Here is an 18954-nt window from a genome sequence, read left to right as displayed (position 1 = left end):
TTGAGACATGTAAATGCTGTTTCACATCCAAAGAACTGATTATAGCACAGCTGCTTGCAAGTAACTCCCATTGCATAAATATATTTAAGCCTAATCCTGACATCAGTTTATGAGAAGTTGCTGCAAGAGAAATAAATGGGCTTTATGAGTACAGGGAATACTGAAATCAATCCTACATTGTATATGTATGTTTTTTGCCTAACTGGGGTATTGAAGGGGACTGGGGATTGGGGAAATGCTAGATCACACTAAAAATATATTACTGGTTATACAGCATGTACATCTCTTGGATAAGTTTGTTTTTCTGATCTTAAGAAACTAAACTTGGCAGCTTTTTACTGGCTCTGCTCCTGTGCATTTAACTGCAGACTGGCACATAAAAGTTTAATAGGCAACGCTTTTCCAGGCACAAAGATGGGAAGTGATGAGCTTCACCTACTTTTTTTAAAGATGCAGAAGTAGGATCAGTAAAAATGTTAACAGCCCAATATGAAAGAGGCCTGCTGTAATTAATACCCAACCATGTTCTATTCATTCAGGGATACCATAAAGCAATGTAGAACACAATCATTTTCAGGAATATAGCCACTTAGGACCATTACCATGGTGAAATCATCTGTACCACTTGGTTATTAAGCACTAGGTAACTGGCAGGTGAATGTGAAAACCGACTCCATTGAAGATCACTGTGACCTGAACTAACGCGAGGTGTGAAAGCTCAGTCCAGTGTATTATCTATGGTGCCTCATTTATATATTGAAGTCATTGTGGGGAGGTTCTATTCATTAAAGAAAATAGAATTGTAGAGCTGAAAGGTACCTGGGGGTCATCTAGTTCAACCCTAAAGCAACCATGACACATAGCCTTCCAACCTCTGCTTGAAAACCTCCAAGGAAGGGGAGTCTGCCATCTCTCATAGGAGTCCGTTTCACTGCCAAACAGATCTTACATTCCGAAAGTTTTTCCTGATGTTTAGTTGGAATCTCCTTGCTTGTAACTTGAAGCGGTTGGTTTGGTAGGGCGTCTCATTTTACGGAGTGAAACTTAATTTTTGCAAATTTCTGGTATCATCTGCAAATCTGATGGGCATCCCCTCAATGCCTTCATCCAAGTTGTTTATAAAGATGTCGAACAAAAACGGGCCCAGGACAGAACCCTGTTGCATTCCACTTGTCGCCGTTTCCCAGGATGATGAAGAACCATTCGTAAACACTCTTTGGGTTGGTCAGTCAACCACGCACAAATCCAGTAACCTCATCCAGCCCACATTTTACAATTATTTCTGCAATAATATCATGGGGGACTTTGTCAAAAGCCTTACTGAAATCAATATACACTACATTCCTAGTATTCCCCTGGTCCAGCAAGCTTGTAACTCTATCAAAAAAAGAAATGAGATTCACCTGGCATGACCTGTTTTTGAAAGACCAGTGCTGGGTCTTGGTAATCACAGAATCATTTTGTAAGTGCTTACAAACTGTTTAATTACCTGTTCTAGGACCTTTCCTGGTATCAATGTCAAGCTGACTTGCTGATAGTTACCTGAGTCTTCTCCCCGCCCTTTTGAAGATGGGGACATTTGCTTGCTTCCAGGCCACAGGGACCTCACCTTTTCTACAAGAATTATCAAAGAACACAGACAGAGGCTCTAATATTACATCTGCAAGATGCTTTAGTTCCCTTAAGCCCTGGAGATGCTGAAACATACAAACAAGCCTTTGCTTGGTGGAATACTGGGCAACATTTACCAGGGGTGCCCAAACTTTTTTCAAAGAGGGCCAGATTTGATGAAGTGAACATTCGTGAGGGTCGACCTTTTTATGATTTTATCCCAAAGTTGTAAGTTGTTGAGCTTTTTTTGGGATTTGACACCAATACATAAACTGCCACAGGCCCGTGTTAGACCCCCAAAATGTCCGGTTTAGCCTAAAGCGGGAATGCTTTTCACCAAAGCTTTCATCAGTTGCAAAAAGTTGTTCTATCCCGTCATTTAGTGCAGAAGCAGCTGAAGATGGGAGCAAGTGTGTTCAGCCATCCAGGATGAGAACAGAAAGCATTCTTCTCACTCTGAATTGGTTTCATGACATCTTCATAGAGCCAAATCTGATATGTGATGATATTGTGACATAATCATGCTGGCCATGTGACCCTCATGGTTATCTTCCAGTTCAGATCATCCTCCTTGGCCTGCTTTTTTAATTTGCGAGGGGAAATGGGTTGGACGGAAATGGGTTGGTGGAAAGGAAAGAATCACAGAACGCGGCACAAGATGTAGCTTGAGTGCGAGTCACAATGCCCTTCAATTGATGACACATGAAAATTCCGAAACGCTAAGCTCTGTCAGAGGGCTCATAGAGAAGTACCTAGATCAAAACCGTGAGTTCACTGAACTTTGACAGCAAAGTAGCTTTTCTAGCAATGCTCAGTTTTATCATATTTCCACAGTCTCGGCTTTGGTTTCTTCTCATTTCTAAGCTATGAGAAAAGAATTGTTTTTAAGTGAACGTTTTTACACTTCGCTACAAATATGAGCCACAATGTGGTATGAAATGAGCGTGCATAGCGTAGGGTTTTTAATGACAGCATTTCCTATAGTTAAACATAAGGATAACTAGCTAAACTGACTTCAAAATATAAATTTGTTTTTGAATGCTGTTTTCCTAGTCACTGCTGTTCTAGCTATGACATTAAAGCAACAAACGCTTTATCTACCAAAAACAAACGTTGCATTCCCTTCACGAAGTGGCAACTCCGCTTGTAATAAAATTAAGTGGAACTCCAATGAAAAGGTTTTCAGCTGTGTGCAAAGAAGAAACATAGAATGTGGACTACCTGCGCCACATGTTTTTAACCCAGGTTTTTATTCTCGGAGAAAACAATACAGTAAAGCTCATATTGAAGAGGATCTGCACTGTTCTGGTAATACTATCATGTAAGTTTCCATATACTGAAAAGGGGTCTTTAGAATTAAAATATGGTAGAGAGTTTCTGTGGCATTATTTCCTGAATTGAACAAAGGAAACAAAACAGCAACAACACTTGTTTTGGTCATGCTTAAGGCTAAGCTGAGCCTGCTGCATTAAATCTTTTGATTGGCTCTTCCAGTTTTCTTCCTGACTCCAATCCTACGTAAACTAACCTGGAAGTAAGCCCCTACTGACCTCAGTATCACTTAGTTCTGTTAACGCCTCCCCACAATCTGCTGCTATTTATCCCTGGGGGTCAAGAGAAAGTGTTAAATCTCCTTCCATGCACCTGGGCCTCAACTGTATTTGCATCAAACACGCACACCATCTCTTTCCATGCACCTTAGCCTCATCTGCATTTGCATCAACTGCATTTGCATTTGCTAGACCGCTATCAAAGTTTTGCATGGGATCCGAGTGCGGGTTTGCAGCCGCCAAGTCGCTCGGTCCTAACTTCTTGGCGACTCAAGCGCGTGCCCTCTTCTGCATGCATGCAAGAAACTGCTCATGTAAAACAGAAGGCGGGCAAAAGCTGCTTAAAAAAAACACAACACGAATGCAACCATCCCGCCTTACCCGATGTAGATTTTTCCGCCCCCGCGACCCCCCCCCCAGGGGAAAGATGCTTTCCTCTGACAATTTAGGCTGAAGGAAGCGACCATTTCCCTTTGCAAATAACTGCGGCCTGCGCGCACACAGAAAGCGAGGGAAAGAGAGGCGGAGAGGCAGGGAATGCAATCTGGTTCTTCTGGACGTCCTTGCATACCGGCAGTTGGGTTTGCAGAAACTGCAGTCCAAACAAACGCGAAGGGCGGCGACGCCGAGATGCCCGAAATGCAAAAGGGGCCGGTGCAGAGAGGGAGGGGCAGGAGAAGATAATTCGGGGGGCTGAAGGAGACCCCCCCCCAAAAAAATACAATGCTGGATATGAGGCGGCATAAGGTTGGCCGCTGCCCGGAATAGGGCCAGCAAGGCGCCGGCTCGCGCCTGAGGAGGAAGGACCCCCCCCCGGCCCGTTCCCATGGCGACTGCTTTCCTGTAACGCGCGCCGGGGCCCGAAGGAGGAGCGCGAAGGCCTTGCCTGGCTTCGAGGCCATGCACCACCCTATGGAGGCTGGTGGGGGAGAGCCCGCTTCTCCTTCTCCTGCTGCTGCTGCCTCGGAGACGAGCGGGAGTTTCGGGGGCTTGCCTGGGTATGGGGGGACCAAAAGGATAGTGGGGACGGGGAGGCCCCGGCGCCAAGGAAGCGGCGCGCCACTTGCCTCCCCAAGGGGAGATGCTGCGGCCTCAAGTTCGCGCTTAAAACAATCGCCTTGCTTGCTCTCCTCTCCTTCTCCCTCAGCCAGTAGGTCCTGCAGGAGGGCAAGGGAGCCTGTTTTTCTCAGCTCCATTTTTATACCCTCCAATATTTTCCCCATGAAAATAGAAATGTCCCATCCAGCATTTCTCCAATGAAAATAGGGACGTCCTATTCCATACCCTCTAATATTTCTTCAATGAAAATAGGGACATCCTATTCCATACCCTCCAACATTTCTTCAATGAAAATAGAGACATTCCCTTCAACATTTCTCCAATGAAAATAGGGACATCCAAAGGAAAAGTGGGACATTCCCAGCTCAAATCAGAAATGGGGATGGCTTCTGTAAATCTGGGACTGGCCCTGGAAAACAGGGACACTTGGAAAAGGTCTGCATTCCCCCTCCATATTGGAACGGGGTTCAAAAAACCCCATCTCTGGACGTTTCTCCCCCCAAGTGAGGGTTAAAACCAGCTTGGCATTCCCCAGCTCGCTTGGTTTTCATTTTGTTCTCGCCCATGGTGGGAACTGTGGCTAATCCCGTCTCCCTTCCATGTGTATAAATGTGACAGGAGACGTGGGGAACATGCATTGGTTGCAAAGGGATCAAGTGATGGAAAGAAAGGAAAGAAAAGTGCATTGATTAGGGTGCATGTCTGATGCAAAATTGCCTTCCTCCCACTTTCCACCTTGTTATAAACACGGCTGCATGGGTAACAAATAGCAAGGTGCAGCCAAAGCATTACGAATGGCAATGTGCATTGCTGTTTAGCACTTCTTTGCTTCTCATTTCCCCTTTCATTCTTTTCCCAGCCTAAGTAATACCTGCAAATTAATGAGCCCCTGTTGTTTCCCCTGCACTCTAGGGCTTCACACTTCTTCTTTTCCTGATTAAGGCAATGTATACACCCCAGTTTATTCTGCAACCAGTGTGCTCCCAATGCAGTTTTGAGAAGTGGTGTACGCACAAGTGTTAGCCAACATACATATCCTATTGTTTCCTGTGAAGTACAGCATTTTGATACATTCCCTCTCAAACCAGCTTTAATCTGAATTGAAGAAAAAACAATTTAGCTGCACTTTAAGCCAGTAATGAGTACACAGCCTCAGTCCCTTTTCCCACCGCTCATATACAGCATCTCTTTTCCTGATTTTGCCTAACATATCTGCTTCTTCTGATTTTTCTTCCTATTGTACACTTCATGTCTATTTTCTTCTGCTCTTCTTATCAAATCACTCCGGATCTAGGTCCTTCTAGACAACCTTATTTGCGTTGATGTCATAAGATTAAAGCACCTCTTTCCAAATAAAAGAATATTGTTTTTTCTACTCCCTCAGACAATGGGAAAGTCATTGTGCATGTGTCACCTATTGGATAGTGCCTATGAAACTGCTAGGAGTCACAGCAAAAGTCATCCTGCTCTGTCAATATGCTTTGGCTTTGTTAAATAAATGCTAATTTTTATTTTATTTTATTGCTTTATTAATTTCAGTTCCTTAATGTGTGCATTCACGGTGCCCCATGAGAGTCACTGCTCACCCATGTTTTACTTTTTTATTAGGAAACACTGTGAGCCTGACCTTGCCCTCTCCCCAAAGGAATGCTCCTATTTTTCAAACTTTTTAAAAAACAACAACAACACAATGTAATCTTATGGAGAAGGACTCTCTCCTCTGCTGTCCTGAATCACAGCACTTTGATTTGTTAAAAAAGAAAAGCAGTAATGACTTTCACCTGTTAACTGTGTTAGCTGGAGTTGGAACAAACCTTACTCTAAGAGCGGGGGGGGGGGCAGGATCCTATATGACCTTTCACCCCTCCTTACTCTGTCATCTGCTGTCACCGACTGCTCCTTTGTAGTATATCCTTCTGCCATTCCCAGTTTTCTTATACAGTACCCATAAGCCTACCCAGATGAATATTAGCTTGTTTCCTGGTTGACAGTTCACAACTATACCACAAGCATGGATGTTTCTTCTTTCCATGACACTGTAACACCATGGTGATCTTTTTTTATTTTGACTTTGGCAGTCCTAACCCTAGCACAGAATATGACTTGGTTGTGCCTTTTGTCACCATGCTTTGTCATTAGGGAGATCCTCTTTCCTGCCTAGCCCATCTTGATTTCTTTATCTTTTTGTTTCATTCCTAATCTGCATCTAGGTTGGTCAGGGGAAGCAAGAACAACAAGTCTGCTAGCTTAGTGGGAAAAGAAGACTTTATACCTGGCATTTATGGGAACAGCACCTTCTCTCGCCAGGTACACTAAACTTTTAGTCACAGAGACAGCTTTAAAACTATGTTTCTTCTGCACATCCAGTCTTGTGACCAAGTAGGTATGAATTTGTCACATTAATAATAAAATACATTCTTATCCCTATATTTAAGGTGAGTAGTTCAGTTCAGTTACAAGGAAAAGCCATACAAAAGTGGAATAAAAACAACAAAAGCCTGTCTTTGGATAGGTTCCAAGGATATGCACAAGTTTTTTAAAAAATGGGAAGTAACTAACAAAATGCTGTCCTGTAAGTATTTTTGTGCTTGCTCAAAAACTCAGAATGGCAGCGTGAGACTTAACTTAAAAAATAAATAAATCTTGCACTGATGGTAAAAAGGGTTCTAGTCAAACCAAACCAAGAGCCAAATAAACGAGGCTCAAATTACAAGTCTCAGGTGTCTCAAAGATGCAGAACTGATAATTAGAAAGGCTGACTAACCTTTTTTTTTTCATTTGTAAGAATAATTAGAATTTTCATGAACTGTATTTGCTTATTGGTTCAAAGTGGCTGCAGACATGTGGGAAGCTCTCAGAGCTCCCCATTCTCACCTCTTGGAGTGGAATATATGCTGGCTTTGACATCATATTTGTTCTTTTGTAAAGAATTATTAGATGGTGTGGGGAAGGAGGGGGTGGGGTGAATATTCCAACATTCTTACTTCGAGTCTTCTAAATGTGGAAAAGGTGCGTGGTGCTGTGCAGCTACGCTTCCTAGTGGCAACATGCAAGATATCTCATTCCATACCAGTCCTTCGTGGAACACCCAACTTACAGAGATAAGCACAGATGCAAAGCTAGACATGTGTATTATAAGGCTAGCCTCTGGAGCATATGTAAGGCTAGCCTCTTGAGCATGAGAGTAGGTATTTTCCTTTCCCTGTAACATTTCCTGCGTAGACAGTTTTATGCAGTGGACAAATTATAGTGGTGGTGGAATGAAATCCACAAGCCCCCGCAATACCAATTTTATCCAAATGATGTCACCCAGAAAAGAAGTTCTAGAAGCCTGCACCCCCCCCCTTATAATTCTCTGAATCCCACGAGTGGAAACCTTGCGGTCAGTCTTGACCTCCATTCTGATCTCAGTGGGGGAGTGACAAAATCAGCTTTCCTTTTCCAGCTTGGTGTTTGGGCTGTAAGAATTGGGTTTCGAGGGCATAAAAATTGAAAATCCCAGTGCGCTTACAGAACCTCACATATGTGTGAAAACATATGATATACAGGCATAGGCGCCGACTCCATGGGGCTTGAGGGGGCCCGAGCCCCCTCAAAAATTCGTTTGGGGGGCTCGGCCCCCCCAATAATCTCCTGCGCCCCTCCAGCAGAGCGCCATCACCGCCCCTCCCCCAGCCCAAAATGCACAGGGTCAGGCTGCATGCCTCCTGCCCTCCCTCCCGAGCAAAAGCTCCACCCAATTTCCTTCGGAGCTGATTAATAGGAACAGCACACTCTCCCCTATTCGCTCACGAGGAGGTGGCGCCACTTTATTTGCATATTCATGAGCTTATTTATTATTCATGAGCTTTCCCGGAAAACCCCCCCCCCCAATATTTTTTATAAGTCCGCGTCCCTGTATACAGGCAGCCCCTCGTATATGTGCGTTCAAAATGTGCTTGACCGTGTATATGTGCATTGCACCAAACCCGGAAGTGACCCGGAAATGTCATAAAGACACCACTGAAACGCCACTAAAAGGGCGGAATGGGGTGTTTGCAGGCTTTTTCAATGGGCTTCATTTATACACAATTTCACCAACGCGTGTGGTGCCTCGGAACGTAATGCCCACATAAAACAGGGGGCTGCCTGTACAGTGTATTGTTGTAACACTCCTCCCAATGTTTATGGTTGCATTGTTCTGAACGGCTTTTGGATCGCTTTGCCATTTCCTTCCTCCTTGCAGATAAATATTTGAGGTCAATTTGGGAGAGTCAAAGTGGTTTCAGGACTGCTCTCCTGTACTATTTCAGACACTTGGCTTATAGGCTTATGTATGTGTTTGCCTTGTACATTTATGAATGTTTATTTTATATTTGGGACCTTAGAATTCTTATAGCATTGTGTTTCTTTGTTGGAGTTTACTGGGTAATAAAACCCAGTTAGGTTCATCCATGCATATCTTAAGAAGAAGGAGCAGGATTTTGTTTGCCTGTTCTGCTAGCCTGCATAAAAATAAGCTTTATTGGGGCTTCCATCAGTGTAAACCTGTATACGATTTCACTTTAACAACAGATACAGTAACAAATGTTTATTACTGTTGTTTGGATGTAAGGATTTATATGTTTTAACCTAACTACAATTCTCGACCAGTTCCCACTCTGTTTAAAACATAAGCTTAAAATGTGATAGAGTTACAGATCACCTTAATCTCCATGAGCGGTGCAAGATTCCAGGCATGCTTTACTCACCAGGGTCTGTGTTTCCTTGGGAAAATGAGGTGTAGCGGAGACTGTAGTGTCTTTATGATACATGGTTTATTTACACATATATGCAACTTAAGTCTACCATGGAGAGATCTCCAGCATTATAATCCAATAACTTCTGCCATAGTCATTGAGCAAGATGGCGGCGCAAGCACTTGCAGCGGCTCGGCACTCCGAAGACCGGTATTCAGTGATTTGTGTTTTATTTTTATTTTTGAACTTATTGCTGCTATGTACTGTGAATACTCAGGCACAAGTAATTTATAGTCGTCAAGAGCTCTTAAGTATCGGCAGAGGGGAAGGTTGCAACCAGGAGGTCTCAACCTATAACATTCCAGCTGAGCTTATCAGAGAGCCTCCATATCTTGCACATTCTTGGGATACTCCCCTTGCTCTCCTTGCCAGAAAGAAAAGGAAACGGAGAGGGCGCAAGCAGAAGAGGGGCTGCAGGGCTGGACTACGAGTGAGGCTAGGTAAAAATCCCCACAAGCCTGCATTGCCAAGTCTCCTTGTATCAAATGTGAGATCCTTGCCTAACAAGGTAGAGGAGTTGGAACTCATTACCTCTCGGCAGAAAAGTATCCGGGACTGTTGTGTTATGGTCCTTTTAGAGACGTGGTTGGATCCCTCCTTTCCACAGGGACTCCTGCAGCTAGAGGGACGCTCAGTAATTAGAGCGGATAGAACCGCCAAATCCGGGAAGAGCAGAGGAGGAGGAATTTGCGTTTATATAAACAACAACTGGAGCTCGGACATTAAACAAATGGACACGCATTGCTCTCCTGATTTGGAGTATCTAGTGGTGAAGTGCCGCCCTTTTTACTTGCCACGTGAGTTTAATGTTGTTATAATAACAGCGGTGTATATACCTCCTGATGCAAACACTACTACAGCTATGGGCCACCTGCTAACTGCTATTAGCAGACAGCAGCGGGCCCACCCGGATGGAGCACTTGTGGTTGCTGGTGATTTCAACCGAGCCGATCTAAGGACTGTGCTCCCTAAGTTCCACCAGTATGTTGATTGTCCCACCAGGGGGGGAAATACTTTGGACCGAGTATATAGTAACATCATGCATGGATACAAGACTAAGCCCTTGCCCAATTTGGGGCAGTCAGACCACATATCTTTACTTATGATACCATCATATAGACCTCTCGTACGCAGAATTAGACCATCAACTAGAGAGATACGAGTGTGGCCAGTAGGTGCATCTGAGCAACTCCAAGACTGCTTTCGGAGCACGGAGTGGTCGCTTTTCGAGGAGGATAATGTGGACACATATGCTTCAACAGTACTGTTCTACGTTAAAAGCTGCATTGATGTTGTCACTACCACCAAACAAATACGGGTGTTCCCTAACAACAAGCCCTGGCTAAACAGGGATGTGTATCTTCTGTTAAAGGCAAGAAATGCTGCTTTTCACTCTGGTGATGCGCAGCAGTATAGAGAAGCTAGAGCCAAATTGAAAAAGGGCATTAGGAACGCCAAAGCTGTGTACTGCCGGAGGATCGAAAAACATTTTGAGAGCTCCGACCCTCGTCGAGTATGGCAAGGGTTGAGACAAATTACAGGGCAAAATACTAAAAACGAATTGGCTAGTAGCAGTGCGCACCTGGCTGATCGACTGAATCAATTTTTTAGCTGCTTTGAGGAGGGAACTGGAACTACCGTCACTACAGCATTGGCCACCAGCATATCATCAGAAACTACTATTGATAGACAACCACTTGTATTACAGACCTGTGATGTACAACGTGCCTTTCGGAGCATTAACATCAGGAACGCAGCTGGACCGGATGGAATCATGGGACGGGCTATTAGGGACTGCGCTGCAGAATTAGCCGGCGTATTTACGGACATTTTCAACCTATCCCTGTTGCAGGGTTCTGTCCCTACCTGCCTGAAGACATCGATTATAGTGCCAGTCCCTAAGCAGTCAGTGGTGGTCTCTCTCAATGATTATAGACCAATAGCCTTAACATCTGTTGTTATGAAATGTTTTGAGAGATTGGTGCTAGATTATATTAAGGCTAGTCTTCCATCCACTTTGGACCCGTTCCAGTTTGCATACAGAAGAAACAGATCTACTGATGATGCTATTTCCATCGCCGTCCATACTGTATTGAGTCATCTAGAATGACAGGGAACCTACGCAAGGCTGTTGTTTGTGGACTACAGTTCTGCCTTTAATACAATTCTGCCAGACAGGTTATTTCTTAAAATGACCAACTTGGGTATACATCAGAAGATCTGTCTGTGGGTAAGGAATTTCCTGACTGATAGGCCGCAGACAGTGAGAATGGGACCTTACTATTCTTCTACTCTAGTATTAAGCACAGGAGCCCCTCAGGGATGCGTGCTAAGTCCCTTTCTCTATTCTCTGTACACATTTGATTGCACCCCACTGTATAAGTCCAACACAATCATCAAATTTGCGGATGATACAACAGTGGTGGGGCTCATCAGTGGAAACGATGAGACTGCTTATAGGAAAGAAGTACAGGGGTTAATTCAATGGTGTAAAGAAAATAATCTTATGCTTAACACCAAAAAAACCAAAGAACTCATAATTGACTTTAGGAGAAAGAAAAGTGTATTGTTACCATTGCACATAAATGGCGAGGAAGTGGAGAGGGTTGGTAGTTTTAAATACCTGGGCATTTATATCTCGGAGGACCTCTCATGGACTGCAAATATTAATATGGTTGTGAGGAAGGTGCAGGGGAGGTTGTATTTCCTGAGAATGCTCAGGGGACTGAATCTATCCCAGCACCTACTCCTGTCCTATTATCATAGTACCGTCGAGAGTGTCTTAACCTATAGTATATTATCGTGGTATGGGAGCAGCTCTGAAACGGATAAAAAAGCTTTACAGCGAACAATTAAAATTGCCCAGAACGTTATTGGGCTCCGACTACCAACCCTGGATGAGATCTTCACGTCTCGCATCTTAAAGAAGTCACATAACATTCTGAGAGATCCCACCCACCCTGCTCACAACTTCTTTGAACTATTGCCTTCGGGCAGAAGATATAGGACAGTGAAAACACGAACCACACGCCTTCTGAATAGTTTCTATCCAAGAGCTCTGATTGCACTAAATAATGATCTCAGGGCCAGTTGCAAGGTTTAGTAAGTAGGGAGAGGAAGGAATGAGATAGGTTTTAGGTTATGTTATGCCTTTAATAGGTCATGCTATATTCTGGACTATGTATGTTTTATAGATTTATAGATTATGTCCAAATAGGATGAGAGCTCGGAGATACGTGCAAATGTATATGTGTATCCGGTCTTTGGGTGGGTGTTTGATTTTCGTTGCTGTGCATACTGTGTATATACGGACAATGACAATAAATTATCTATCTATAGCATTAGATTCAAAACAGACATCAATATCCTCCTTTTTATTTTTTACTCTCAGTCCAGCCCACTGCTTAACTCCTAACCGCCATTCTAAACTCTAACCCACTGCTCTAAACCCTTGGCTTTTATCTCCTGAGGTAGGGAGGAAGCCAATATGTGCTTTTCATACTTAGCCCCTTTGATACTTCATAATTGTTTGTTCCCCCCACTCCCGGGCTATCATCTCAAGGAAGCTTGACTGACTTAATTAGCACCTAACTCATGTCAATTTCCTAGGATTCAGGTGGGGTCTCAATTTAAGACATCTGTCTGACGTATGCTAATTACAGGCTTATCAGTGGGTCCACCCCACCTCTTAAACTACACCCTAATACACACTTGGGTCTACCTTAAATACACATGAGTCTGGCTATTTCCCTGGTTCTAACATCCCAACCTTAATTAAATTCTAGCACTATCTAGAATTCCGGATGCCTTGCACCCACAGATTCATATGCAACATATATTTCACTTTCTTCATATATGCAGTTAGTGAAACATAAGATAAATGTCATTACAGAAACCACACTTCTGTAATTTGGAATCTGATTTTTCTGCTGAAAAGAAATTTCATTCATCAGAAGAGAAGATTGCTAGAGAAGGTGAGCAAGTGCAAATATTCTAGAAGCTGAGAAATTATAAAACAACTTTTGTAAGCAAAACTCAACTCTTGGTCTTTTACAGTGTTCTTACAGGTGCGTTTTATAAGGTAAGAACAAAATAAACATCAATCCTTTAAGAATAATTTTTAAAGAAGTCTATGCTTTCTTGTCATGATTCTTATTTCAAAGGAAGTTTCGTATGCATTATTCAGGTGTGAGTCCTTGAAGGATTTTTCCAATTCCTTCACAAACAGAATTGAGGTTTTAGCTGTCTGCCATACAGCTCAATCAATGCATATTTATTGTGGGACTTTCTACTTGACATTGTAAATAGGATTGCCTCGTTAGTGAAGTTGTGTGAATACCTTGGCAGTAATACAGTAATACTGCACTTCACGTGTTTATCTAAGGCTGCTTCCATTTGGAGAACATGGCAGGGATGTTGATCATCATCATCATCATCATTTTTTTAATGCTGCCATTAAAAAAAAATCATGCTTGAAGCAGCTTTCAGCAAACAAAACAGGTAAACATCTCAGAAATCAACAATCACAGAGAATAATTTCATAATAAAATAATTTTAAAAGGCAAGCAGATATAACAGCAAAAAAACCCAACATTTTCATGCAGTAGCACTCCATTAACAACATTTCACTTCCTGACCATAGCAAAAATAACAAGGGAGCTTGACAGTTTCACCTTTGTACCAGACATTCCACCATAACATTTCTCACAGTCCATCTCTTGCAGCATGTTCTTCCAAGGCTTCCAAAGGCAGGAGATGTGGAAGCTGGAGACACCTCTCCCATGATGTTGTTTCAGCACACTCAGCAACGCAGCCACAACGGACTTCTAGCCCATTCTTCTGCTTCACACTGCAAATGCGGAATTGGAGCTGTTCACACAGGCAACAAAAGCCAACTAGCGATTTCAGCAATGGCGGTTGTGCCAAACCCCACACGACTTTGTCCCTTGTTTTTCCCAGTTTTGCATGCTGCACTTTTAATATAGCAAGAACCACAATACATACGGCAGCTTTTTGAATGCAGTGCAGTTACGATCTCAGGATTTTTCACTGGTAGATTGCGCTGTTGCAGTGACTGTCTCATGATGTTCATAAGAAATACAATCGTATAGTGCACCCTTCTTCAAGCTTGGGTCCACAGATGTTGGATTACAATTCCCATTATCCCTGACTATTAGCTAAATTGCTTACGTTTGATGGGAGCTGTAGTCCAACAACGTGTAGGAACCCAAGATTGAAGAATTCTGCTGTAGTGTATAAAGATGAAATAACTGCATCCACTGGTTGCTAAGGATGATTCAGCAAGTCAACCATGACTGCATTTCTATCATATTTTTATTGCTAGTTTTGATTATTTTATATTCATCTGAGCCTTTTAATTGTGCTTTAAATCTAAACTGTTTCATACCTTCTCTCGTGCAATTATTTCCCCATCTTTTATTGATCCTTGTTGATTTTAATAATGGTATATTGTATTATTACCATTATTTTGCTTGTTTCTTTGGAAGCTACCCAGAAAATATTTATTGATGGGCAGCTGTATAAATTCACTATGCACAGATAATCAATTAAAGCAAACATTCAAACATATATGCTGCTAACAGTCATTTAAAAACAAAACAAACCTCTGTTGGTGCAAGTGTTGATAGTTATTAGCTCTGCTTCTTTGAGACACCTGGACAACTAAATGCTGTCATCTTTGCACTCCCTATTAAGCTTTATTTTGCTTCTATTTTAGAAGTGATCATTTGGCTCAGACTCTAGCAGGGTCTATCCAAGGCCTCAGGTGGTTGAAAATATTTCAGATTAACTGAATTTGTAGCATAAATAGTGGTAAAAGACTAGATGGACATCGCAATATACAGTAGCAACATAGCTTGAAACCCGTGCTTCCTCTTTGCTGCTCGTACATGGATCCTTTCTCAAGTCTACCAAGCCAGCTTGTCTTATTCAGTTCTAGAATCACACACAAATCCTTCAGTAAACCTCTTTAGGATTTCTACAGTCCAATAGGTGGGTCTGAGGTTAGGTAAAGGTAAAGGGATCCCTGACCATTAGGTCCAGTCTTGACCGACTCTGGGGTTGCAGCGCTCATCTCGCTGTATTGGCCAAGGGAGTCGGCATACAGCTTCCGGGTCATGTGGCGAGCATGACTAAGCCACTTCTGGCAAAGCAGAGCAGCGCACGGAAACGCCGTTTACCTTCCTGCTGGAGCGGTACCTATTTATCTACTTACACTTTGACGTGCTTTCGAACTGCTAGGTTGGCAGGAATAGGGAAAGAGCAACGGGAGCTCACCCTGTTGTGGGGATTCGAACCGCCGATCTTCTGATCGGCAAGTCCTAGGTTCTGTGGTTTAACCCACAGCGCCACCCGTGTCCCGGGTCTGAGGTTAGTTTTAGGATTAAAACCCGAAGCATGATTCTTTAGAAATGATGTTCTGCCTTACAAATATTGAAGTGGATCTGCTCTTTTACAGGACCATTATAATGCTGCAATGGAACAGCTGGCAGCTCTTAGCTTGTCCAAAAATACTAGGACGTGCCAGGTAGTATTCGTTTGCCAAAAAATTTTAACAATCCAGTTTACTTACTTTTGAATTTCCGGTGTTTGTTCTGAATTGCATACCAACAGCATTTTGTTTTTAAATGTTCTGCTTATTTCAGCTCAGCCCAAATAGCTGCAGACAAGCACCATATCATTCCTGGAGCTATATACACAATCAAGGCAACAAGGCAGTGAGCAGGTACAGAAACGTATTCTTAGCTTTTTAAACAAAACAGAACAGGCCAACGTAAGCAGATAGCCACTTCTTCATTTATCAGAAGGAATTGTCAACAGCTTTAGGGTGTTTGTGCGCCAGCACTCCTGTGTTGCAATTCTTCGTTACTTTGATTTGTCTCCTGTTGTATGGTGTCTTGATGCTGCTGTTCTGTGCATGAAGAAAATGTTTTTCCTGCTTTCCTTTCCTGGAATGTGTGACTTGTTTCTTTAAAAAACCTTAAATAATTGCATAAAAAGCAGAACCAATGTCTCTGATTTGCATAATAATAATAATAATAATACCCTGCCCATCTGGCTGTGTTTCCCATATATAAAGGACTTGAGTTACTATCTGTAGGATAGTAAAGTATTTGTTGGTTCAAGGAAAAAATAGGTATAAAAGGAGAATTACCTGGATGCCAGAATCTAGTTTTGGGGCAAGAACTCTGGGGTGAGAGAACACCAAGAAGAGATTTAAAATCACAAAACATGCAGCAAAGCGGAGCATGGAAATACAGGCTGTCAGACCTTTAAAATGCCATTGTGAGTTCCAAAACTTCCCTCTTCCTTTAGCATAGAAAAAGACCACACGTTCAGTAAGTTTAAAAATAGGTATCAGCTGCAATACCATATGCTTATTATGGGGGGCCTTCCTGCAGAATGGAGGCAGAGGGTTGGACACTCCCTCTACCCCACAGAGTCCTGATCCAAATTGAACACCTCCACCACTGTCTTTTGAAAAAGACAATGGGAGCATATTGCTTGTGTACTGTGTACTGCATATGAAATATTAATGTTCCACTGGACAAGCTACTTTGGTTATATGTTATGCTTGTATTTACATGGAAACCAATAAAAATTATTTGGGGGAAAAACAATGGGAGCACTAAAACCTAATTTGTTCCCAAATGGTGCTTAAAAGTTAAAATTTGGCTTCATTTCCCCTGTGGTAATCCTCTGTGGATTTATCTCATCTCTTTTTAAAGTATCCTATGCTAGTAGCTTCTATGGCTTCCATTTGCAATGAACTCCATAGAACAGTTATGGGCTGCTTGAAGTACCTTATTGTTTGTCTAGAGCCTTCTTTTGGTCTGTCTGCTTTTGAGTGTTAATTTGCTGAAAACATTAAAGGCCTGCTTCAGGGTGCATATCAAGACACTTTGGCTTCAAATATATTTATTTCTCTATCCAGGATGAGTGATGCTATTGGCTCTATAAATTGTCCACTAGAGGGGTAATGTGATACCATTCCATATTCTCTCTTTTCCCCCTCAGAGACTTCCATAGACGTTTGGGGGAAATGCCGTCTAGCTCCAGTGATGTTCCTATAAACTTCATCCACACTAATAATCCTCTGGTACAGTCTTTTATAAAGAGATGCCACACAGTTTCTTATCTTGAAACCCAGAAAGCAGCTTTGGAGAACTGCAACAGAAATGGAGATGGGGATTTTTTTAAAAACGAAGCCATTGCTTCTGCTGCTTATCCTGCTACAGATGGTAGTAGTGATGACATGCTTTCTGTAATCAGATCGAGTTTGAAAAGAGGAAATGGCAGTGTAGAGGACAAGCCTTCAATAGAAAAAGAGATGTCTGAAAATGAGAAAAGAAATAAAGAGTTGCTGAAATATTTAAAAAACGTGAATGTTAACCTAAAACCGGATCCTATAGAAGTCAAGGAAGACGTTTCCTCTTCATCTGAGAGTGATACATTTTCATACCCTGAGTTTCTTCCCCCGCCTTACAATACCTGGGATTTACAAAAAATGTCCGCATCAAAATTTGATGAATGGAAATCATCCTTTAATCCACCTCTCGAAGAATCACTTTGCAAGCTAATTTCTCGTCTGGTGGAAATGGAGAAGTTACAACACTTGACGATATTAAAAGAAAGGACAAGAGAGACTGTTTCTCCCACTATGGCGGTTAACAACCGCATCAGTTTTTCAAAAGATGCACACCAGTTTAAGCAACTGAAGCAATCCGATAGTTCATGTCCTCAGGCAGGTTTTGATGGAGATCTTCACCATTTCGGCTGCTGCATGCAAGAAGTGGACATGCCAAAATGCACTTGCCAGCGCTGTCATAGTAAGTGGAATTCTGGAGCATCGTCCCCTGCACGTCCGTCCACAAAGCCCTGCCGAGCATCGTGCAGCAGGTGCAACAAGTGCGCCAAAGCTCCAGTAATCTTAGACTCAAGAAATGTACCCGCACGGAGAGCTCTGTCCTGCTCTGCAAGCTCACCAAAAATTCGATCCGCTGTCAAAACAACTTCAGCAAAGTTGCTTTTACCCAGTGCAGCTGTAGCTTACTCCTTACCTGACAGCGAAAGTTCAAAATGGAAGCAGCCAAGGACAAAACGAAAACCTTGTAGAAAAAATGGAGCGTTAACGAGTAAACTAAAATCCATACCTGTTATTTCAAAAGAAAAATGCTCGCCTGCTGACCAGCAATGATCTGTTGAACTAAGTCATCAGGCATTCATTAGTATTCAAGCAAAAGGAATGAGTAGTGGTGATTTGGAAAGCTGTATCCAGTTTTTAATCTGTGTTATATGAAAATATCAGATTTTATTTTTTCCGGGAGAACATTTTCATGTAAGATTTTAAAAGAAACCAATAGCAAAAAAGGATTCCTACCTTTCTATCATATAGTAATAATTGTAATCATAGTATTCTTTATCTTTTAAAAAAATTAATGTTAAGATGGTTTTTTTATATAAAAAAGTTTAAATTGAATAGGCAAATAAAGTGCAGTCCTTGTGCTATTGGTGTGATTCTAAAGTGTAAAAGATAAATGAGGAATTAAACATGCATTGATAATTGGCTTCAGAGGATTACTCTAGTTTTATATTGATAAGCTAAAACCATAACTTCCATGCTCAGAGGCAATTATACTTCTGATCAGATACTAAGGGGAAATCAACATAATTTGGTTATAGCCATCTGAAGTCATCCTAACACCATCTGGTTTACTGGTTGGAGACATAATATCATACTAGATTAAAAGACCTAGATATCTGGTCTGGATTTTTTGTGTGTACTTGTAATAAATTCGTATTTGGAAATTTGCCAGAATGGAAAGGAAACCACTGCAGATTATTTTTTTGCAACAGTATAATTTAGCCATTTAACAGGTAGTCCTGTAGGCTCCTAGTTGATGATAGATCAGAGCAGCTCTTCCCCTTTGCCTGCA

The 18954-nt window shown here is 42.2% G+C and overlaps 1 protein-coding gene across 4 annotated transcripts; it reads left to right on the top strand.

Annotated features, from left to right (window-relative positions):
* Positions 1 to 1925: 1925 nt before the first annotated feature.
* On the top strand, positions 1926 to 18586 carry FAM217A (family with sequence similarity 217 member A). 4 transcript variants are annotated; one of them, XM_082234434.1, is made up of 8 exons: positions 1926 to 2376; positions 2665 to 2932; positions 6431 to 6527; positions 12891 to 12975; positions 13057 to 13079; positions 15477 to 15545; positions 15664 to 15743; positions 17036 to 18586. In XM_082234434.1, the coding sequence occupies exons 1-8, from the start codon at positions 2307 to 2309 to the stop codon at positions 18213 to 18215; spliced, it is 1872 nt and encodes a 623-aa protein (XP_082090560.1). In that variant the 5' UTR covers positions 1926 to 2306; the 3' UTR covers positions 18216 to 18586. The 4 variants fall into 4 exon arrangements, with proteins under 4 accessions (XP_082090560.1, XP_082090561.1, XP_082090562.1 ...); XM_082234436.1 differs by lacking the exons at positions 1926 to 2376; positions 2665 to 2932 and adding an exon at positions 2965 to 4159; XM_082234435.1 differs by lacking the exons at positions 12891 to 12975; positions 13057 to 13079 and having other exon boundaries at positions 1927 to 2376.
* The last annotated feature ends 368 nt before the right edge of the window (positions 18587 to 18954 follow it).

Source organism: Podarcis vaucheri (assembly GCF_965113315.1).
Source record: "Podarcis vaucheri genome assembly, chromosome: 8".
NCBI classification, from domain to species: domain Eukaryota; kingdom Metazoa; phylum Chordata; class Lepidosauria; order Squamata; family Lacertidae; genus Podarcis; species Podarcis vaucheri.
The sequence above is the reverse complement of the archived record's forward strand: the minus strand, read 5'-3'. Positions and strand labels throughout refer to the sequence as shown.